General features: G+C 45.7%; 1 protein-coding gene across 5 annotated transcripts in view; it reads left to right on the top strand.

Annotated features, from left to right (window-relative positions):
• The window catches only part of LOC110528687 (phosphatase and actin regulator 3), a 92357-nt gene that overhangs the window by 20812 nt on the left and 45537 nt on the right, over positions 1 to 26008 (top strand). For all 5 annotated transcript variants that reach the window (XM_036984335.2, XM_036984336.2, XM_090242153.1 and 2 more), the window contains exons 6-7: positions 710 to 938; positions 8029 to 8219. In XM_036984335.2, coding sequence (XP_036840230.2) covers positions 710 to 938; positions 8029 to 8219 — 420 coding nt within the window. The remainder of the gene's footprint in view (positions 1 to 709; positions 939 to 8028; positions 8220 to 26008) is intronic.

Here is a 26008-nt window from a genome sequence, read left to right as displayed (position 1 = left end):
AGACCATCATAGTATCAAAGACAGTACCGTACAGAGACAGGCAGAAACTGTCACAGACCATCATAGTATCAAAGACAGTACAGTATGAAGACAGGCAGAAACTGTCACGGACCATCATAGTATCAAAGACAGTACAGTATGAAGACAGGCAGAAACTGCATCTCCAAAACAAATTCTGTCCACCCTTTGTCCTTTCCTCGGGTCAAAGGGTCGTCTTGCGTCGAACTGCGCACATGCAGGCCGTCAAATCAAAGGTACTCCTTCGATATGAAGTTGTTTTTGAGGAACATGAAAACGTGTCAGTTTCACGAGGTTGGAGTAATACCATGTTCAACTACTTCAGACATTGGCTGGAATTTAGGTTGTGCCTTTAGGTTTCGAGAAAATTAACTAAGGAAGAATTTTTCACTTCTCTTAACCCGGGCCTGGTCTGTTTGGTGTTTGTCGCAAGTCTTCCCGGAAGTTTTGCGATGTTGCGCCTCTGGGTTTATCTTATAAGTAACTGATGACACTTATAAGTCTGATAACACATCCTCACCGTGTCCTGTGAAGAAGTTCACCCAGGAACATCACCATTGCGAGTATATTAACATTAACATGATATTATTGTCCTAACCTAGAGAGGAAGAGATCTCCAGCCACTCTACCCAGAACGTTCACCATTACATTAACTAATATTAACATTATATTATTCTTCCCCTCACTACAGGTCCTCACCCCTTCCCTAAGTCGGATCCTAACCTAGAGAGGAAGAAGTCTCCAGCCACTCTACCCAGGAACTTCACATTGCCCAGGACTACCCAGGGTTCCTTGCTGCGAGGACGGATCTCCACCCCTACCGGTTCCCCTCACCTGGGACCACTGCGACCCCCACCGCCCCCCAGCTGTATTATAGAGGAGCTACATCGGGCCCTGGCCACCAAACACAGACAGCACAGGTAGGACACAAATCAATCAATCAATTACCAAACACAGACAGCACAGGTAGGACACCCACCAATCAATCAATTACCAAACACAGACAGCACAGCTAGGACACAAATCAATCAATCAATTACCAAACACATATGTGCTTCTACACCTGCATTGCTTGCTGTTTGGGGTTTTAGGCTGGGTTTCTGTAAAGCACTTTGAGATATCAGCTGATGTACGAAGGGCTAAATAAATACATTTGATTTGATTTGATTTGACAGACAGCACAGGTAGGACACAAATCAATCAATCAATTACCAAACACAGACAGCACAGGTAGGACACAAATCAATCAATTACCAAACACAGACAGCACAGCTAGGACAAAAATCAATCAATCAATTACCAAACACAGACAGCACAGCTAAGACACAAATCAATCAATTACCAAACACAGACAGCACAGGTAGGACACAAATCAATCAATTACCAAACACAGACAGCACAGCTAGGACACAAATCAATCAATCAATCAATTACCAAACACAGACAGCACAGCTAGGACACAAATCAATCAATCAATCAATTACCAAACACAGACAGCACAGCTAGGACACAAACCAATCAATCAATTACCAAACACAGACAGCACAGGTAGGACACAAATCAATCAATCAATTACCAAACACAGACAGCACAGGTAGGACACAAATCAATCAATCAATTACCAAACACAGACAGCACAGCTAGGACACAAATCAATCAATCAATCAATTACCAAACACAGACAGCACAGGTAAGACACCCACCAATCAATCAATTACCAAACACAGACAGCACAGCTAGGACACAAATCAATCAATTACCAAACATAGACAGCACAGGTAAGACACAAATCAATCAATCAATTACCAAACACAGACAGCACAGCTAGGACACAAATCAATCAATTACCAAACACAGACAGCACAGCTAGGACACAAATCAATCAATCAATTACCAAACACAGACAGCACAGGTAAGACACAAATCAATCAATCAATAACCAAACACAGACAGCACAGGTAGGACACAAATCAATCAATCAATCAATTACCAAACATAGACAGCACAGCTAGGACACAAATCAATCAATCACCAAACACAGACAGCACAGCTAGGACACCAATCAACCAATCAATTACCAAACACAGACAGCACAGGTAAGACACAAATCAATCAATCAATTACCAAACACAGACAGCACAACTAGGACACAAATCAATCAATCAATCAATCAATTACCAAACACAGACAGCACAGCTAGGACACAAATCAATCAATCAATTACCAAACACAGACAGCACAGGTAGGACACAAATCAATCAATCAATTACCAAACACAGACAGCACAGGTAGGACACAAATCAATCAATCAATTACCAAACACAGACAGCACGGCTAGGACACAAATCAATCAATCAATCAATTACCAAACACAGACAGCACAGGTAAGACACCCACCAATCAATCAATTACCAAACACAGACAGCACAGCTAGGACACAAATCAATCAATTACCAAACATAGACAGCACAGGTAAGACACAAATCAATCAATCAATTACCAAACACAGACAGCACAGCTAGGACACAAATCAATCAATTACCAAACACAGACAGCACAGCTAGGACACAAATCAATCAATCAATTACCAAACACAGACAGCACAGGTAAGACACAAATCAATCAATCAATAACCAAACACAGACAGCACAGGTAGGACACAAATCAATCAATCAATCAATTACCAAACATAGACAGCACAGCTAGGACACAAATCAATCAATCACCAAACACAGACAGCACAGCTAGGACACCAATCAACCAATCAATTACCAAACACAGACAGCACAGGTAAGACACAAATCAATCAATCAATTACCAAACACAGACAGCACAACTAGGACACAAATCAATCAATCAATCAATTACCAAACACAGACAGCACAGGTAGGACACCAACCAATCAATCAATTACCAAACACAGACAGCACAGGTAGGACACAAATCAATCAATTACCAAACACAGACAGCACAGGTAAGACACAAATCAATCAATCAATTACCAAACACAGACAGCACAGGTAGGACACAAATCAATCAATCAATTACCAAACACAGACAGCACAGCTAAGACACAAATCAATCAATCAATTACCAAACACAGACAGCACAGGTAGGACACCCACCAATCAATCAATTACCAAACACAGACAGCACAGCTAGGACACAAATCAATCAATCAATTACCAAACACATATGTGCTTCTACACCTGCATTGCTTGCTGTTTGGGGTTTTAGGCTGGGTTTCTGTAAAGCACTTTGAGATATCAGCTGATGTACGAAGGGCTAAATAAATACATTTGATTTGATTTGATTTGACAGAAAGCACAGGTAGGACACAAATCAATCAATCAATTACCAAACACAGACAGCAGAGCTAGGACACAAATCAATCAATCAATCAATTACCAAACACAGACAGCACAGCTAGGACAAAAATCAATCAATCAATTACCAAACACAGACAGCACAGGTAGGACACAAATCAATCAATTACCAAACACAGACAGCACAGGTAGGACACAAATCAATCAATCAATCAATTACCAAACACAGACAGCACAGCTAGGACACAAATCAATCAATCAATCAATTACCAAACACAGACAGCACAGCTAGGACACAAATCAATCAATCAATCAATTACCAAACACAGACAGCACAGGTAAGACACCCACCAATCAATCAATTACCAAACATAGACAGCACAGGTAAGACACAAATCAATCAATCAATTACCAAACACAGACAGCACAGCTAGGACACAAATCAATCAATTACCAAACACAGACAGCACAGCTAGGACACCAATCAGTTACCAAACACAGACAGCACAGGTAAGACACAAATCAATCAATCAATTACCAAACACAGACAGCACAGGTAAGACACAAATCAATCAATCAATAACCAAACACAGACAGCACAGGTAGGACACCCACCAATCAATCAATTACCAAACACAGACAGCACAGCTAGGACACAAATCAACCAATCAATTACCAAACACATATGTGCTTCTACACCTGCATTGCTTGCTGTTTGGGGTTTTAGGCTGGGTTTCTGTAAAGCACTTTGAGATATCAGCTGATGTACGAAGGGCTAAATAAATACATTTGATTTGATTTGATTTGACAGAAAGCACAGGTAGGACACAAATCAATCAATCAATTACCAAACACAGACAGCACAGCTAGGACACAAATCAATCAATCAATCAATTACCAAACACAGACAGCACAGCTAGGACAAAAATCAATCAATCAATTACCAAACACAGACAGCACAGCTAAGACACAAATCAATCAATTACCAAACACAGACAGCACAGGTAGGACACAAATCAATCAATTTTCCAAACACAGACAGCACAGGTAGGACACACATCAATCAATCAATCAATTACCAAACACAGACAGCACAGCTAGGACACAAATCAATCAATCAATCAATTACCAAACACAGACAGCACAGCTAGGACACAAATCAATCAATCAATCAATTACCAAACACAGACAGCACAGGTAAGACACCCACCAATCAATCAATTACCAAACATAGACAGCACAGGTAAGACACAAATCAATCAATCAATTACCAAACACAGACAGCACAGCTAGGACACAAATCAATCAATTACCAAACACAGACAGCACAGCTAGGACACCAATCAGTTACCAAACACAGACAGCACAGGTAAGACACAAATCAATCAATCAATAACCAAACACAGACAGCACAGGTAGGACACAAATCAATCAATCAATCAATTACCAAACATAGACAGCACAGCTAGGACACAAATCAATCAATTACCAAACACAGACAGCACAGCTAGGACACCAATCAACCAATCAATTACCAAACACAGACAGCACAGGTAAGACACAAATCAATCAATCAATTACCAAACACAGACAGCACAACTAGGACACAAATCAATCAATCAATCAATTACCAAACATAGACAGCACAGCTAGGACACAAATCAATCAATCACCAAACACAGACAGCACAGCTAGGACACCAATCAACCAATCAATTACCAAACACAGACAGCACAGGTAAGACACAAATCAATCAATCAATTACCAAACACAGACAGCACAACTAGGACACAAATCAATCAATCAATCAATTACCAAACACAGACAGCACAGGTAAGAGACAAATCAATCAATCAATTACCAAACACAGACAGCACAACTAGGACACAAATCAATCAATCAATCAATTACCAAACACAGACAGCACAGGTAGGACACCAACCAATCAATCAATTACCAAACACAGACAGCACAGGTAGGACACCAATCAACCAATCAATCAATTACCAAACACAGACAGCACAGCTAAGACACAAATCAATCAATCAATTACCAAACACAGACAGCACAGGTAGGACACAAATCAATCAATCAATTACCAAACACAGACAGCACAGGTAGGACACAAATCAATCAATCAATCAATTACCAAACACAGACAGCACAGGTAGGACACAAATCAATCAATCAATCAATTACCAAACACAGACAGCACAGGTAGGACACAAATCAATCAATCAATTACCAAACACAGACAGCACAGCTAAGACACAAATCAATCAATCAATTACCAAACACAGACAGCACAGGTAGGACACACATCAATCAATCAATTACCAAACACAGACAGCACAGGTAGGACACAAATCAATCAATCAATTACCAAACACAGACAGCACAGCTAGGACACAAATCAATCAATCAATCAATTACCAAACACAGACAGCACAAGTAGGACACCAACCAATCAATCAATTACCAAACACAGACAGCACAGGTAGGACACAAATCAATCAATTACCAAACACAGACAGCACAGCTAGGACACCAATCAACCAATCAATCAATTACCAAACACAGACAGCACAGCTAGGACACAAATCAATCAATCAATCAATTACCAAACACAGACAGCACAGGTAGGACACAAATCAATCAATTACCAAACACAGACAGCACAGCTAGGACACCAATCAACCAATCAATCAATTACCAAACACAGACAGCACAGCTAGGACACAAATCAATCAATCAATTACCAAACACAGACAGCACAGGTAGGACACAAATCAACCAATCAATTACCAAACACAGACAGGACAGGTAGAGGAATGTGAGTTAAGTGCCCAGGGCACAACGGTCGGGGATTGTTGTTAGCACCCCAGTTATCAGATAAATTCCCTCTTTTATGTAAACTCAGCAAAAAAAGAAACATCCCTTTTCCAGGACCTTGTCTTTCAAAGATAATTTGTAAAAATCCAAATAACTTCACAGATCCTAATTGTTAAGGGTTAAAACACTGTTTGCAATTAATTAAACAATTAATGAACATGCACCTGTGGAAAGGTCGTTAAGACACTAACAGCTTACAGACGGTAGGCAATTAAGTTCATAATTATGAAAACTTAGAGGAGTCCTAAAGAGTCCTTTCTACTGACTCTGAAAAACACCAAAAGAAAGATGCCCAGGGTCCCTGCTCATCTGCGTGAACGTGCTTTAGGCGTGCTGCAAGGAGGCATGAGGACTGCAGATTTGGCCAGGGCAAAAAATTGCAATGTCCGTACTGTGAGACGCCTAAGACAGCGCTATAGGGAGACAGGACGGACAGCTGATCGTCCTCGTGGTGGCAAACCACGTGTAACACCTGCACAGGATCGGTAAATCCGAACATCACACCTGCGGGACAGGTACAGGATGGCAACAACAACTGCACGAGTTACACCAGGAACGCACAATCCCCCCATCAGTGCTCAGCTCAGACTGTCCGCAATAGGCTGAGAGAGGCTGGACCGAGGGCTTGTAGCTTGTTGTAAGGCAGGTCCTCACCAGACATCACCGGTAACAACGTCGCCTTTGGGCACAAACCCACCGTAGCTGGACCAGACAGGACTGGCAAAAAGTGCTTTTCACTGATGAGTCGCAGTTTTGTCTCACATGGGGTGATGGTTGGATTCGCGTTTATCGTCAAAGGAATGAGTGTTACACCGAGGCCTGTACTCTGGAGTGGGATTGATTTGGAGGTGGGGGGTCCGTCATGGTCTGGAGCAGTGTGTCACAGCATCATCGGACTGAGCTTGTTGTCATTGCAGGCAATCTCAACGCTGTGCGTTACAGGGAAGACATTATCCTCCCTCATGTGGTACCCCTCCTGCAGGAACATCCTGACATGACCCTCCAGCATGACGATGTCACCAGCCATACTGCTCGTTCTGTGCGTGATTTCCTGCAAGACGGGAATGTCAGTGTTCTGCCATGGCCAACGAAGAGCCCGAATCTCAATCCCATTGAGCACGTCTGGGACCTGTTGGATCAGAGGATGAGGGCTAGGGCCATTCCCCCCAGAAATGTCTGGGACCTGTTGGATCGGAGGGTGAGGGCTAGGGCCATTCCCCCCAGAAATGTCTGGGACCTGTTGGATCGGAGGGTGAGGGCTAGGGCCATTCCCCCCAGAAATGTCTGGGACCTGTTGGATCGGAGGGTGAGGGCTAGGGCCATTCCCCCCAGAAATGTCTGGGACCTGTTGGATCAGAGGGTGAGGGCTAGGGCCATTCCCCCCAGAAATGTCTGGGACCTGTTGGATCGGAGGGTGAGGGCCAGGGCCATTCCCCCCAGAAATGTCCGGGAACTTGCAGGTGCCTGGTGGAAGAGTGGGGTAACACAGCAAGAACTGGCAAACCTGGTGCAGTCCATGAGGAGGAGATGCACTACAGTACTTAATGCAGCTGGTGGCCACACCAGATACTGACTGTTACTTTTGATTTTGACCCCCCCTTTGTTCAGGGACACATTATTCAATTTATTTTAGTCACGTCTGTGGAACTTGTTCACTTTATGTCTCAGTTGTTGAATCTTGTTATGTTCATACAAATATTTATACATGTAAAGTATGCTGAAAATAAACGCAATTGACAGTGAGAGGACGTTTCTTTTTTTTGCTGAGTTTATCTGTTCTGTCGTCCTCAAGTTTCCAACCGAAGGAAATGAGCTCTTCTCCAAAGTTTCGGTACGACAGTCGTCTGTCGCGTACAGCCAGCGTGGAGAAAGTCCCAACCGGAGAGAAGGAGAGAGAGAAGGAATCAGACGAGAACAAGGAGAACAGACGTCTAGATGAATTCTACAACGACCCTGACCGCTGGAATGATTCTGTCATCTCCGGTAGGTGTCACACACACACACGCACGCACGCGCGCACGCACGCACGCACGCACGCACGCACGCACGCACGCACGCACGCACGCACGCACGCACGCACGCACGCACGCACGCACGCACGCACGCACGCACGCACGCACGCACGCACGCACGCACGCACGCACGCACGCACGCACGCACGCACGCACGCACGCACGCACGCACGCACGCACGCACGCACGCACGCACGCACGCACGCACGCACGCACGCACGCACGCACGCACGCACGCACGCACACACACACACACACACACACACACACACACACACACACACACACACACACACACACACACACACACACACACACACACACACACACACACACACACACACAAAATAAGAACAAAAAGCACCTTCTCCTCCACACAGCTAGGCTGACCAGCTAGACTGACCAGCTAGACTGACAAGCTAGACTGCCCAGCTAGACAGACAAGCTAGACTGACCAGCTAAACTGACCAGCTAGACTGACCATCTAGATTGACCTTAAGGGAAGTCACAGCAGAACCTTCTCCGTACAGCTAGACTGACCAGCTAGACTGACCAGCTAGACTGACAAGCTAGACTGACCAGCTAGACTGACAAGCTAGACTGACCAGCTAGACTGACCAGCTAGACTGACAAGCTAGACTGCCCAGCTAGACAGACAAGCTAGACTGACCAGCTAAACTGACAAGCTAGACTGACCAGCTTGACTGACCATCTAGATTGACCTTAAGAGAAGTCACAGCAGAACCTTCTCCGTACAGCTAGACTGACCAGCTAGACTGACCAAAATAGAAGACAGAGCAGAACCTTCTCCATACAGCTAGACTGACCAGCTAGATTGATCAGCTTGACTGACCATCTAGACTGACCTTAAGGGAAGTCACAGCAGAATATTCTCTGTACAGCTAGACTGACCAGCTAGATTGACCAGCTAGACTGACCAAAATAGAAGACAGAGCAGAACCTTCTCCATAGAGCTAGACTAACCAGCTAGATTGACCAGCTAGACTGACCAAAATAGAAGACAGAGCAGAACCTTCTCCATACAGCTAGACTGACCAGCTAGATTGATCAGCTTGACTGACCATCTAGACTGACCTTAAGGGAAGTCACAGCAGAATATTCTCCGTACAGCTAGACTGACCAGCTAGATTGACCAGCTAGACTGACCAAAATAGAAGACAGAGCAGAACCTTCTCCATAGAGCTAGACTAACCAGCTAGATTGACCAGCTAGACTGACCAAAATAGAAGACAGAGCAGAACCTTCTCCATACAGCTCGACTGACCAGCTAGACTTACCAGCAAGACTGACCAACTAGACTGACCAGCTAGACTGACAAGCTAGACTGCCCAGCTAGACAGACAAGCTAGACTGACAAGCTAAACTTACCAGCTAGACTGACCAGCTTGACTGACCATCTAGACTGACCTTAAGGGAAGTCACAGCAGAACCTTCTCCGTACAGCTAGACTGACCAGCTAGACTGACCAACTAAACTGACAAGCTAGACTGACCAGCTAGACTGACAAGCTAGACTGACCAGCTAGACTGACCAGCTAGACTGACAAGCTAGACTGCCCAGCTAGACAGACAAGCTAGACTGACCAGCTAAACTGACCAGCTAGACTGACCAGCTTGACTGACCATCTAGATTGACCTTAAGAGAAGTCACAGCAGAACCTTCTCCGTACAGCTAGACTGACCAGCTAGATTGACCAGCTAGACTGACCAAAATAGAAGTCAGAGCAGAACCTTCTCCACACAGCTAGACTGACCAGCTAGATTGACCAAAAGGGAAGACAGAGCAGAACCTTCTCCATACAGCTCGACTGACCAGCTAGACTGACCAGCTGGACTGACCAAAATATAAGAAAGAGCAGGACCTTCTCCATACAGCTAGACTGACCAGCTAGACTGACCAAAATAGAAGACAGAGCACGACCTTCTCCATACAACTAGACTGACCAGCTAGACTGACCAAAATAGAAGACAGAGCAGGACCTTCTCCATACAACTAGACTGACCAGCTAGACTTACCAGCTAGACTGACCAACTAGACTGACCAGCTAGACTGACAAGCTAGACTGCCCAGCTAGACAGACAAGCTAGACTGACCAGCTAAACTGACCAGCTAGACTGACCAGCTTGACTGAACATCTAGACTGACCAGCTTGACTGACCATCTAGATTGACCTTAAGAGAAGTCACAGCAGAACCTTCTCCGTACAGCTAGACTGACCAGCTAGACTGACCAAAATAGAAGACAGAGCAGAACCTTCTCCATACAGCTAGACTGACCAGCTAGATTGATCAGCTTTACTGACCATCTAGACTGACCTTAAGGGAAGTCACAGCAGAACCTTCTCCGTACAGCTAGACTGACCAGCTAGACTAAACAGCTAGACTGACAAGCTAGACTGACCAGCTAGACTGACAAGCTAGACTGACCAGCTAGACTGACCAGCTAGACTGACAAGCTAAACTGCCCAGCCAGACAGACAAGCTAGACTGACCAGCTAAACTGACCAGCTAGACTGACCAGCTTGACTGACCATCTAGATTGACCTTAAGAGAAGTCACAGCAGAACCTTCTCCGTACAGCTAGACTGACCAGCTAGATTGACCAGCTAGACTGACCAAAATAGAATACAGAGCAGAACCTTCTCCATACAGCTAGACTGACCAGCTAGATTGACCATAAGAGAAGACAGAGCAGAACCTTCTCCATACAGCTAGACTGACCAGCTAGACTGATAATAAGAGAAGACAGAGCAGAACCTTCTCCATACAGCTAGACTGACCAACTAGACTGACCAACTAGACTGACCAACTAGACTGACCAGCTAGACTGACCAGCTAGACTGACCAGCTAGACTGACCAAATGAGAAGACAGAGCAGCCCCACCGTTTGTCTCAGGAAGATAACCTTGTGTGCTTATAAGCCACTTTCTCACCACTTGAACAGTTTGTTTTATTGGCCAACAGATGTTGAATCTTTGCTAGGGTCACCTCTCACAGCCTCTAGCTCACATTCTCTATCTCACAGCCTCTATCTCACAGCCTCTATCTCACAGCCTCTAGCTCACAGCCTCTAGCTCACAGCCTCTCTCTCACCTCCTTTCAGAAAAAAGCCTGTAGCTCACAGCCTCTAGAAAACAGCCTCTTGCTTACAGCCTCTATCTCACAGCCTATAACTCACAGCCTCTAGCTCACAGCCTCTAGCTCACATCCTCTAGTAAACAGCCTCTAGCTCACAGCCTCTAGCTCACAGCCTCTTGCTCACAGCCTCTCGCTCACAGCCTCTTGCTCACAGCCTCTAGCTCACAGCCTCTATCTCACAGCCTCTAGCTCACAGCCTCTTGCTCACAGCCTCTCGCTCACAGCCTCTCGCTCACAGCCTCTAGCTCACATTCTCTAGCTCACAGCCTCTAGCTCACAGCCTCTAGCTCACAGCCTCTAGCTCACAGCCTCTCGCTCACAGCCTCCAGCTCACAGCCTCTAGCTCACAGCCTCTAGCTCACAGCCTCTTGCTCACAGCCTCTAGAAAACAGCCTCTAGCTCACCTTCTCTAGTTAACAGTCTCTAACTCACAGGCTCTATAAAACATCCTCTATAAAACATCCTCTAGCTCACAGTCTTTAGAAAACATCCTCTATCTCACAGACTCTTGCTCACAGACTCTAGCTCACAGCCTCTAGAAAACAGCCTCTAGCGCACATCCTCTAGAAAACAGACTCTAGCTCACAGCCTCTAGCTCACAGCCTCTAGCTCACAGTCTTTAGAAAACATCCTCTATCTCACAGCCTCTTGCTCACAGACTCTAGCTCACAGCCTCTAGAAAACAGCCTCTAGCGCACATCCTCTAGAAAACAGCCTCTAGCTCACAGCCTCTAGCTCACAGCCACCTGCTCACAGACTCTAGCTCACAGCCTCTAGAAAACAGACTCTAGCTCACAGCCTCTAGCTCACAGCCTCTTGCTCACAGCCTCTCGCTCACAGCCTCTCGCTCACAGCCTCTAGCTCACATTCTCTAGCTCACAGCCTCTAGCTCACAGCCTCTAGCTCACAGCCTCTAGCTCACAGCCTCTCGCTCACAGCCTCCAGCTCACAGCCTCTAGCTCACAGCCTCTAGCTCACAGCCTCTAGCTCACCTTCTCTAGAAAACAGCTTATAGCTCACCTTCTCTAGTTAACAGCCTCTAACTCACAGCTTCTATAAAACATCCTCTATAAAACATCCTCTAGCTCACAGTCTTTAGAAAACATCCTCTATCTCACAGCCTCTTACTCATAGACTCTAGCTCACAGCCTCTAGAAAACAGCCTCTAGCGCACATCCTCTAGAAAACAGACTCTAGCTCACAGCCTCTAGCTCACAGCCTCTAGCTCACAGTCTTTAGAAAACATCCTCTATCTCACAGCCTCTTGCTCACAGACTCTAGCTCACAGCCTCTAGAAAACAGCCTCTAGCGCACATCCTCTAGAAAACAGACTCTAGCTCACAGCCTCTAGCTCACAGTCTCCTGCTCACAGACTCTAGCTCACAGCCTCTAGAAAACAGACTCTAGCTCACATCCTCTAGAAAACAGCCTCTTGCTCACAGCCTTGCTCACAGCTCACACCTTCTCTAGAAAACAGCTTATAGCTCACACTCTCTATCTCACAGCCTCTAGAAAACAGGCAGAGGGAAAATGTCAACTATATCAAGCCTGGTTGAATACTCATTGACAAGCTCCTCAACACACACACACACACACACACACACACACACACACACACACACACACACACACACCATGAATTAATTATATCATCAGTATCAGATTTAGTTTTCATAAAGTTTATTGTAACTATTGATTGAATGAGTGAATGAATGAGTTAATGTATCACATTTGAGTGATTGGTATAGCCTGCTATTTTTTTTGTACCATCATCTTTGAAATGCAAGAGAAAGGCCGTAATGTATTATTCCAGCCTAGGCGCAATTGAGATTTTGGCCACTGGATGGCAGCAGTGTATGTGCAACGGTTTAGACTGATCCAATGAACATAAAGGTTGTGTCAGGACTGCCCAAATGTGCCTAATTGGTTTATTAATACATTTTCATGTTCATAACTGTGCACTCTCCTCAAACAATATAGCATGGTATTCTTTCATTGTAATTGCTACTGTAATTGGACAGTGTAGTTAGATTAACATTAATTTAAGCTTTCTGCCCCTATCAGATATATCTATGTCCTGGGAAATGTTCTTGATACTTACAACCTCATGCTAATCACATTAGCCTACGTTAGCTCAACCGTCCCAAGGTCGGGAGACCGATGCTGTAGAGGAAAAGGGAAGACAGAGCAGAACCTTCTCCACACAGCTAGACTGACCATAATTATTCAAATTTGGCTAATAAAAAATGTCATGTGCCATTGAACCAATTGCACTTCATGGCAGCGAGGCAAAACGAGATTTCACCGAATGGGACAAACACCCCATTGAAACCCTGCATGCAGAGTTCTGTAAGATTCTCCTCCATGTCCAGAGGAAACTACAAACAATGCATGCAGGGCAGAATTAGGCCAATATCCATTAATAATATAAACTCAGAAAAGAGTCATTACGTTTTGGGAACATCTAACATACAATGACCTCCTCTCATATCATTACCAAGCCCTGCAATGCCAAGAGCTGAGCAAAGAAAAGAGTCCCCTCATCCAGCTGGTCCTGGGGCTGAGTTCACAAACCTGTCCTACTAACACACTAAAGCCTCAGTCCCCTCATCCAGCTGGTCCTGGGGCTGAGTTCACTAACCTGTTCTACTAACACACTGAAGCCTCAGTCCCCTCATCCAGCTGGTCCTGGGGCTGAGTTCACAAACCTGTTCTACTAACACACTGAAGCCTCAGTCCCCTCATCCAGCTGGTCCTGGGGCTGAGTTCACAAACCTGTTCTACTAACACACTGAAGCCTCAGTCCCCTCATCCAGCTGGTCCTGGGGCTGAGTTCACAAACCTGCTCTACTAACACACTGAAGCCTCAGTCCCCTCATCGAGCTGGTCCTGGGGCTGAGTTCACAAACCTGTCCTACTAACACACTAAAGCCTCAGGACCAGAACATCCAATCAATCAGAATAATCCAAATTAACATTGCTATTGGGAAGCACAAAGCTAAATGAAGTGCTATCTGGCCCTAAATCGACAGTACTCCGTGGCTAACTATTTGACCATGCTTACTGATCAAAACATTAAAACAACCTTGACAAGGTGCAGGCTCAGTGAGCACAGCCTTGCCATTGAGAAGGGTAGACACAGGAAAACCTGTCTCCCTGTCGAGGAAAGGCTGTGCAACCACTGCACCACAGCAGAACCTGAGACAGAGCTGCATTTCCTGACAAAATGTCAAAAATATAAAACAATTAGAGAGGGTCATTTCCCCAAATCTGAAACCCTTATTCAAAGTTCGAAGGACCTCTCTGATGAGAATAGCCTACCTGTCCTGTTGGGGGAGGACGCAGTGCTGTGGGTTGGCAGCGCACTACATTGCTGCCTGCCATACGATGAGGGACAGTGTCTGACAACCAACCAATGTCCTCTATGCTTATTGTTATTGTTCAATGTATGGCTATTTTGACCCTTGGTTATTGTTGTTACTGTTGTCCCGTTGACAATTTGGATTCTTATTATTTTAATATTGTAAATATCCAAAGTACGCTTTGGCAATATGTACATTATTATGCCACGCCAATAAAGCAAATTGAATTTAATTTAATTGAGAGGAGAGAGAGACAGAGGAGAGTGAGGGAGAGGATAGACAGAGGAGAAACAGAGGAGAGAGAGGCAGAGGAGAGTGAGAGAGAGGATAGACAGAGGAGAAACAGAGGAGAGTGAGAGAGGAGAGAGAGAGGACAAAGAGGAGAAAGGAGAGAGAAGAGAGACATATGAGAGAGGAGAGAGAGGAGAGTGAGAGAGAGAGCAGAGAGATAGAGTAGGGAGAGGAGAGAGATGGGAGAGAGAAGAGAAAGAGGGGAGAGAAGAGATGGAGAGACAGAGGAGATAGCAGGGAGAGAGAAGAGAGATAGAAAGAGTGAGAGAAGAGAGACAGGAGAGTGAGAAAAGAGAAAGGAAATAGGAGAGAGGATAGAGAGAGGAGAGAGAGGGGAGAAAGAGAGGGAGAGTGAGAGAGGAGAGAGGATAGAGGGAGGAGAGAGAGCAGAGAGGGGGAGTGAGAGAGGAGAGCGAGAGGAGATAGAGAGCGAGAGCAGAGAGGAGAGGGAGAGTAGAGAGAGAGAGAGGAGAGAGAGAGAGGAAAAAGAGGAGAGAGAAGAGAAAGAGATAGGAGAGAGATATGAGAGAGAGATAGGAGAGAGAGATAGGAGAGAGAGTTTTGAAGTTTAAAAAAAACTGGAACCCACCTCACAATAAACCTTCAAACAAAGAAAAACATGGTTGAACATCAATTAGAAGCACAACACCACATCCTCCTCCACAGTAACTCAACACAACACCACATCCTCCTCCACAGTAACTCAACACCACATCCTCCTCCACAGGAACTAAACACAACACCACATCCTCCTCCACAGGAACTAAACACAACACCACATCCTCCTCCACAGGAACTAAACACAACACCACATCCTCCTCCAAAGTAACTCAACACAACACCACATCCTCCTCCACAGGAACTCAACACAACACCACATCCTCCTCCACAGTAACTCAACACAACACCACATCCTCCTCCACAGTAACTCAACACAACACCACATCCTCCTCCACAGTAACTCAACACAACACCACATCCTCCTCCACAGTAACTCAACACCACATCCTCCTCCACAGGAACTAAACACAACACCACATCCTCCTCCACAGGAACTCAACACAACACCACATCCTCCTCCACAGTAACTCAACACAACACCACATCCTCCTCCACAGTAACTCAACACAACACCACATCCTCCTCCACAGTAACTCAACACAACACGACATCCTCCTCCACAGGAACTCAACACAACACCACATCCTCCTCCACAGGAACTCAACACAGCACCACATCCTCCTCCACAGGAACTAAACACAGCACCACATCCTCCTCCACAGTAACTCAACACAACACCACATCCTCCTCCACAGGAACTAAACACAACACCACATCCTCCTCCACAGTAACTCAACACAACACGACATCCTCCTCCACAGGAACTCAACACAACACCACATCCTCCTCCACAGGAACTAAACACAGCACCACATCCTCCTCCACAGTAACTCAACACAACACCACATCCTCCTCCACAGGAACTAAACACAACACCACATCCTCCTCCACAGGAACTAAACACAACACCACATCCTCCTCCACAGTAACTCAACACAACACCACATCCTCCTCCACAGGAACTAAACACAACACCACATCCTCCTCCACAGTAACTCAACACAACACCTCATCCTCCTCCACAGGAACTAAACACAACACCTCATCCTCCTCCACAGTAACTCAACACAACACCTCATCCTCCTCCACAGGAACTAAACACAACACCACATCCTCCTCCACAGTAACTCAACACAGCACCACATCCTCCTCCACAGTAACTCAACACAACACCTCATCCTCCTCCACAGGAACTAAACACAACACCTCATCCTCCTCCACAGGAACTAAACACAACACCACATCCTCCTCCACAGGAACTAAACACAGTACCACATCCTCCTCCACAGTAATTCAACACAACACCTCATCCTCCTCCACAGGAACTAAACACAACACCTCATCCACAGTAACTAAACACAACACCACATCCTCCTCCACAGTAACTCAACACAACACCACATCCTCCTCCACAGGAACTAAACACAACACCACATCCTCCTCCACAGTAACTCAACACAACACCACATCCTCCTCCACAGTAACTCAACACAACACCACATCCTCCTCCACAGTAACTCAACACAACACCTCATCCTCCTCCACAGGAACTAAACACAGCACCACATCCTCCACAGTAACTAAACACAACACCACATCCTCCTCCAAAGTAACTCAACACAACACCTCATCCACAGTAACTCAACACAGCACCACATCCTCCTCCACAGGAACTAAACACAACACCACATCCTCCTCCACAGTAACTCAACACAACACCTCATCCTCCTCCACAGGAACTAAACACAGCACCACATCCTCCACAGTAACTAAACACAACACCACATCCTCCTCCAAAGTAACTCAACACAACACCTCATCCACAGTAACTCAACACAGCACCACATCCTCCTCCACAGTAACTCAACACAACACCTCATCCACAGTAACTAAACACAACACCTCATCCTCCTCCACAGTAACTAAACACAACACCACATCCTCCTCCACAGGAACTAAACACAACACCACATCCTCCTCCACAGTAACTCAACACAACACCTCATCCACAGTAACTAAACACAACACCACATCCTCCTCCACAGGAACTAAACACAACACCACATCCTCCTCCACAGTAACTCAACACAACACCTCATCCACAGTAACTCAACACAGCACCACATCCTCCTCCACAGGAACTAAACACAACACCACATCCTCCTCCACAGTAACTCAACACAAGACCTCATCCACAGTAACTCAACACAGCACCACATCCTCCTCCACAGGAACTAAACACAACACCACATCCTCCTCCACAGGAACTAAACACAACACCACATCCTGCTCCACAGGAACTAAACACAACACCACATCCTCCTCCACAGTAACTCAACACAACACCACATCCTCCTCCACAGGAACTAAACACAACACCTCATCCTCCTCCACAGGAACTAAACACAACACCACATCCTCCTCCACAGTAACTCAACACAACACCACATCCTCCTCCACAGTAACTCAACACAACACCTCATCCTCCTCCACAGGAACTAAACACAGCACCACATCCTCCACAGTAACTAAACACAACACCACATCCTCCTCCAAAGTAACTCAACACAACACCTCATCCACAGTAACTCAACACAGCACCACATCCTCCTCCACAGTAACTCAACACAACACCTCATCCACAGTAACTAAACACAACACCTCATCCTCCTCCACAGTAACTAAACACAACACCACATCCTCCTCCACAGGAACTAAACACAACACCACATCCTCCTCCACAGTAACTCAACACAACACCTCATCCACAGTAACTAAACACAACACCACATCCTCCTCCACAGGAACTAAACACAACACCACATCCTCCTCCACAGTAACTCAACACAACACCTCATCCACAGTAACTCAACACAGCACCACATCCTCCTCCACAGGAACTAAACACAACACCACATCCTCCTCCACAGTAACTCAACACAAGACCTCATCCACAGTAACTCAACACAGCACCACATCCTCCTCCACAGGAACTAAACACAACACCACATCCTCCTCCACAGGAACTAAACACAACACCACATCCTGCTCCACAGGAACTAAACACAACACCACATCCTCCTCCACAGTAACTCAACACAACACCACATCCTCCTCCACAGGAACTCAACACAACACCACATCCTCCTCCACAGGAACTCAACACAACACCACATCCTCCTCCACAGTAACTCAACACAACACCACATCCTCCTCCACAGGAACTAAACACAACACCACATCCTCCTCCACAGTAACTCAACACAACACCTCATCCTCCTCCACAGGAACTAAACACAACACCTCATCCTCCTCCACAGTAACTCAACACAACACCTCATCCTCCTCCACAGGAACTAAACACAACACCACATCCTCCTCCACAGTAACTCAACACAGCACCACATCCTCCTCCACAGTAACTCAACACAACACCTCATCCTCCTCCACAGGAACTAAACACAACACCTCATCCTCCTCCACAGGAACTAAACACAACACCACATCCTCCTCCACAGGAACTAAACACAGTACCACATCCTCCTCCACAGTAATTCAACACAACACCTCATCCTCCTCCACAGGAACTAAACACAACACCTCATCCACAGTAACTAAACACAACACCACATCCTCCTCCACAGTAACTCAACACAACACCACATCCTCCTCCACAGGAACTAAACACAACACCACATCCTCCTCCACAGTAACTCAACACAACACCACATCCTCCTCCACAGTAACTCAACACAACACCACATCCTCCTCCACAGTAACTCAACACAACACCTCATCCTCCTCCACAGGAACTAAACACAGCACCACATCCTCCACAGTAACTAAACACAACACCACATCCTCCTCCAAAGTAACTCAACACAACACCTCATCCACAGTAACTCAACACAGCACCACATCCTCCTCCACAGGAACTAAACACAACACCACATCCTCCTCCACAGTAACTCAACACAACACCACATCCTCCTCCACAGTAACTCAACACAACACCACATCCTCCTCCACAGTAACTCAACACAACATCTCATCCTCCTCCACAGGAACTAAACACAGCACCACATCCTCCACAGTAACTAAACACAACACCACATCCTCCTCCAAAGTAACTCAACACAACACCTCATCCACAGTAACTCAACACAGCACCACATCCTCCTCCACAGTAACTCAACACAACACCTCATCCACAGTAACTAAACACAACACCTCATCCTCCTCCACAGTAACTAAACACAACACCACATCCTCCTCCACAGGAACTAAACACAACACCACATCCTCCTCCACAGTAACTCAACACAACACCTCATCCACAGTAACTAAACACAACACCACATCCTCCTCCACAGGAACTAAACACAACACCACATCCTCCTCCACAGTAACTCAACACAACACCTCATCCACAGTAACTCAACACAGCACCACATCCTCCTCCACAGGAACTAAACACAACACCACATCCTCCTCCACAGTAACTCAACACAAGACCTCATCCACAGTAACTCAACACAGCACCACATCCTCCTCCACAGGAACTAAACACAACACCACATCCTCCTCCACAGGAACTAAACACAACACCACATCCTGCTCCACAGGAACTAAACACAACACCACATCCTCCTCCACAGTAACTCAACACAACACCACATCCTCCTCCACAGGAACTAAACACAACACCTCATCCTCCTCCACAGGAACTAAACACAACACCACATCCTCCTCCACAGTAACTCAACACAACACCACATCCTCCTCCACAGTAACTCAACACAACACCTCATCCTCCTCCACAGGAACTAAACACAGCACCACATCCTCCACAGTAACTAAACACAACACCACATCCTCCTCCAAAGTAACTCAACACAACACCTCATCCACAGTAACTCAACACAGCACCACATCCTCCTCCACAGTAACTCAACACAACACCTCATCCACAGTAACTAAACACAACACCTCATCCTCCTCCACAGTAACTAAACACAACACCACATCCTCCTCCACAGGAACTAAACACAACACCACATCCTCCTCCACAGTAACTCAACACAACACCTCATCCACAGTAACTAAACACAACACCACATCCTCCTCCACAGGAACTAAACACAACACCACATCCTCCTCCACAGTAACTCAACACAACACCTCATCCACAGTAACTCAACACAGCACCACATCCTCCTCCACAGGAACTAAACACAACACCACATCCTCCTCCACAGTAACTCAACACAAGACCTCATCCACAGTAACTCAACACAGCACCACATCCTCCTCCACAGGAACTAAACACAACACCACATCCTCCTCCACAGGAACTAAACACAACACCACATCCTGCTCCACAGGAACTAAACACAACACCACATCCTCCTCCACAGTAACTCAACACAACACCACATCCTCCTCCACAGGAACTAAACACAACACCTCATCCTCCTCCACAGGAACTAAACACAACACCACATCCTCCTCCACAGTAACTCAACACAACACCACATCCTCCTCCACAGTAACTCAACACAACAGACTTTGAATACCCCATATATTCATAGACAGCCCAATGTTGTTAACCAGTTTGTAACAGGTAAACTCACCCCTCAGTCTCGCTGCCAACATCCCCTCCAGCATTCCCACCATCTCCACAGACCCCTGTCCCCGAATACTGTTCTTTTGTGTCTTCCAAACTGCTAATTTAGCTGCCCCCCGACACAACGTCAAGTTAGAGAACTACATCCCTTCAACTAAACCTGTATTTTGGCCCACATATATACTGTTGGGAAGAGAAAGCCTCTCCCAGAGCTGAAAACCAACTAGTGATCAGGTCAATCATCCCGACCAACCTGAAACACTGTAAGAACAGATGTGCCAGAGTTTCAGACTCAGCACAGAATAGACACCCCTCCCCAACAGGAAGATCCAGGTGTATCAGATGCAGAATAGACACCCCTCCCCAACAGGAGGATCCAGGTGTATCAGATGCAGAATAGACACCCCTCCCCAACAGGAGGGTCCAGGTGTATCAGATGCAGAATAGACACCCCTCCCCAACAGGAGGATCCAGGTGTATCAGATGCAGAATGGGCACCCCTCCCCAACAGGAGGATCCAGGTGTATCAGATGCAGAATGGACACCCCTCCCCAACAGGAGGATCCAGGTGTATCAGATGCAGAATGGACACCCCTCCTCAACAGGAGGATCCAGGTGTATCAGATGCAGAATGGGCACCCCTCCCCAACAGGAGGATCCAGGTGTATCAGATGCAGAATGGGCACCCCTCCCCAACAGTAGGATCCAGGTGTATCAGATGCAGAATGGACACCCCTCCCCAACAGGAGGATCCAGGTGTACCAGATGCATATTGGACACCCCTCCCCAACAGGAGGATCCAGGTGTAGGAGATGCAGAATGGGCACCCCTCCCCAACAGGAGGGTCCAGGTGTATCAGATGCAGAATGGACACCCCTCCCCAACAGGAGGATCCAGGTGTACCAGATGCATATTGGTGGCTATGGCTCCATGTGTTATCCTCCATTGGAGGTCAGCTGTCCTCTTTTCATCAGCTTTTTGGGAAGGCACCTGCACCAAACACACACCCGCCCACCTCGTCGATTTGACCCCTTCCAGGGAAGAAGCCCTGGCCACTTAAAAAAATATTATGTTCATGGCCTTCTTTCCCACCGCCTTGAACTCCCCCAGCTCCGGGGTATGGAAGGAAATCAGCTCTCCTCATCAATGTCTAAAAAAAATCTAAAATCAAAAATATAAATCAAAGTTTACTTGTCACGTGCGCCGAATACAATACAAGGTGTTGTTGACCTTACAGTGAAATGCTTTCTTACAGGCTCTAACCAAAAGTGCAAAAAAGGTGTTAGGTGAACAATAGGTAAGTAAAGAAATAAAAACAACAGTAAAAAGACAGGCTATATACAGTAGAGAGGCTATATACAGTAGAGTAACTATATACAGTAGAGAGGCTATATACAGTAGAGAGGCTACATACAGTAGAGAGGCTACATACAGTAGAGAGGCTACATACAGGCTATATCCATCCTGCCCTGCCTATCTAAGGTCTTCGAAAGCCAAGTCAACAAACAGGTCACTGACCATCTTGAATCCCACCGTACCTTCTCCGCTGTGCAATCTGGTTTCCGAGCCGGTCACGGGTGTACCTCAGCCACGCTCAAGGTACTAAATGATATCATAACCGCCATCGATAAAAGACAGTACTGTGCAGCCGTCTTCATAGACCTTGCCAAGGCTTTCGACTCTGTCAATCACCGTATTCTTATCGGCAGACTCAGTAGCCTCGGCTTTTCGGATGACTGCCTTGCCTGGTTCACCAATTACTTTGCAGACAGAGTTCAGTGTGTCAAATCGGAGGGCATGCTGTCCGGTCCTCTGGCAGTCTCTATGGGGGTGCCACAGGGTTCAATTCTCGGGCCGACTCTTTTCTCTGTATATATCAATGATGTTTCTCATGCTGCGGGCGATTCCCTGATCCACCTCTACGCAGACGACACCATTCTATATACTTCCGGCCCGTCCTTGGACACTGTGCTATCTAACCTCCAAACGAGCTTCAATGCCATACAGCACTCCTTCCGTGGCCTCCAACTGCTCTTAAACGCTAGTAAAACCAAATGCATGCTTTTCAACCGTTCGCTGCCTGCACCCGCACGCCTGACCAGCATCACCACCCTGGATGGTTCCGACCTTGAATATGTGGACATCTATAAGTACCTAGGTGTCTGGCTAGACTCTAAACTCTCCTTCCAGACCCATATCAAACATCTCCAATCGAAAATCAAATCAAGAGTCGGCTTTCTATTCCGCAACAAAGCCTCCTTCACTCACGCCGCCAAACTTACCCTAGTAAAACTGACTATCCTACCGATCCTCGACTTCGGCGACGTCATCTACAAAATTGCTTCCAACACTCTACTCAGCAAACTGGATGCAGTTTATCACAGTGCCATCCGTTTTGTCACTAAAGCACCTTATACCACCCACCACTGCGACTTGTATGCTCTAGTCGGCTGGCCCTCGCTACATATTCGTCGCCAGACCCACTGGCTCCAGGTCATCTACAAGTCCATGCTAGGTAAAGCTCCGCCTTATCTCAGTTCACTGGTTACGATGGCAACACCCATCCGTAGCACGCGCTCCAGCAGGTGTATCTCACTGATCATCCCTAAAGCCAACACCTCATTTGGCCGCCTTTCGTTCCAGTTCTCTGCTGCCTGTGACTGGAACGAATTGCAAAAATCGCTGAAGTTGGAGACTTTTATCTCCCTCACCAACTTCAAACATCTGCTATCTGAGCAGCTAACCGATCGCTGCAGCTGTACATAGTCTATTGGTAAATAGCCCACCCATTTTCACCTACCTCATCCCCATACTGTTTTTATTTATTTATTTTTATTTTTCTGCTCTTTTGCACACCAATATCTCTACCTGTACATAACCATCTGATCATTTATCACTCCAGTGTTAATCTGCATAATTGTAATTATTTGCCTACCTTCTCATGCCTTTTGCACACAATGTATATATAGACTCCCCTTTTTTTCTACTGTGTTATTGACTTGTTAATTGTTTACTCCATGTGTAACTCTGTGTTGTCTGTTCACACTGCTATGCCTTATCTTGGCCAGGTCGCAGTTGCAAATGAGAACTTGTTCTCAACTAGCCTACCTGGTTAAATAAAGGTGAAATAAAAAAATAAAAAAAAATAAAATAAATACAGTAGAGTGGCTATATACAGTAGAGAGGCTATATACAGTAGAGAGGCTATATACAGTAGAGAGGCTATATACAGTAGAGAGGCTACATACAGTAGAGAGGCTATATACAGTAGAGAGGCTACATACAGTAGAGAGGCTATATACAGTAGAGAGACTATATACAGTAGAGGCTATATACAGTAGAGAGGCTATATACAGTAGAGAGGTTATATACACTAGAGAGGCTATATACAGTAGATAGGCTATATACAGTAGAGAGGCTATATACAGTAGGGAGGCTATATACAGTAGAGAGGCTATATACAGTAGGGAGGCTATATACAGTAGAGGCTATATACAGTAGAGAGGCTATATACAGTAGAGAGGCTATATACAGTAGGGAGGCTATATACAGTAGAGAGGCTATATACAGTAGAGAGGCTATATACAGTAGGGAGGCTATATACAGTAGAGAGGCTATATACAGTAGAGAGGCTATATACAGTAGAGAGGCTATATACAGTAGGGAGGCTATATACAGTAGAGAGACTATATACAGTAGAGAGGATATATACAGTAGGGAGGCTATATACAGTAGAGAGGCTATATACAGTAGAGAGGCTATATACAGTAGAGGGGCTATATACAGTAGAGAGGCTATATACAGTAGAGGCTATATACAGTAGAGAGGCTATATACAGTAGAGGGGCTATATACAGTAGAGAGGCTACATACAGTAGAGGGGCTATATACAGTAGAGGGGCTATATACAGTAGAGAGGTTATATACAGTAGAGAGGCTATGAACAGTAGAGAGGCTATATACAGTAGAGAGGCTACATACAGTAGAGGGGCTATATACAGTAGAGAGGTTATATACAGTAGAGAGGCTATGAACAGTAGAGAGGCTATATACAGTAGAGAGGCTACATACAGTAGAGGGGCTATATACAGTAGAGAGGTTATATACAGTAGAGAGGCTATGAACAGTAGAGGGGCTATATACAGTAGAGAGGCTATATACAGTAGAGAGGCTATGAACAGTAGAGGGGCTATATACAGTAGAGAGGCTATATACAGTAGAGAGGCTACATACAGTAGAGGGGCTATATACAGTAGAGAGGCTATGAACAGTAGAGAGGCTATATACAGTAGAGAGGCTATATACAGTAGAGAGGCTACATACAGTAGAGGGGCTATATACAGTAGAGAGGCTATGAACAGTAGAGAGGCTATATACAGTAGAGAGGCTATGAACAGTAGAGAGGCTATATACAGTAGAGAGGCTATGAACAGTAGAGAGGCTATATACAGTAGAGAGGCTACATACAGTAGAGTGGCTATATACAGTAGAGAGGCTATATACAGTAGAGAGGCTATATACAGTAGAGAGGCTATATACAGTAGAGAGGCTATATACAGTAGAGAGGCTACATACAGTAGAGAGGCTATATACAGTAGAGAGGCTATATACAGTAGAGAGACTATATACAGTAGAGAGACTATATACAGTAGACAGGCTATATACAGTAGAGAGGCTATATACAGTAGAGAGGCTATATACAG

The sequence above is a fragment of the Oncorhynchus mykiss genome, chromosome 7 (assembly GCF_057628025.1).
Source record: "Oncorhynchus mykiss isolate SJ-2025 chromosome 7, ASM5762802v1, whole genome shotgun sequence".
Classification (NCBI taxonomy): domain Eukaryota; kingdom Metazoa; phylum Chordata; class Actinopteri; order Salmoniformes; family Salmonidae; genus Oncorhynchus; species Oncorhynchus mykiss.
Note: the sequence above shows the minus strand (reverse complement) of the source record. Positions and strands in the feature narration are given on the sequence as shown.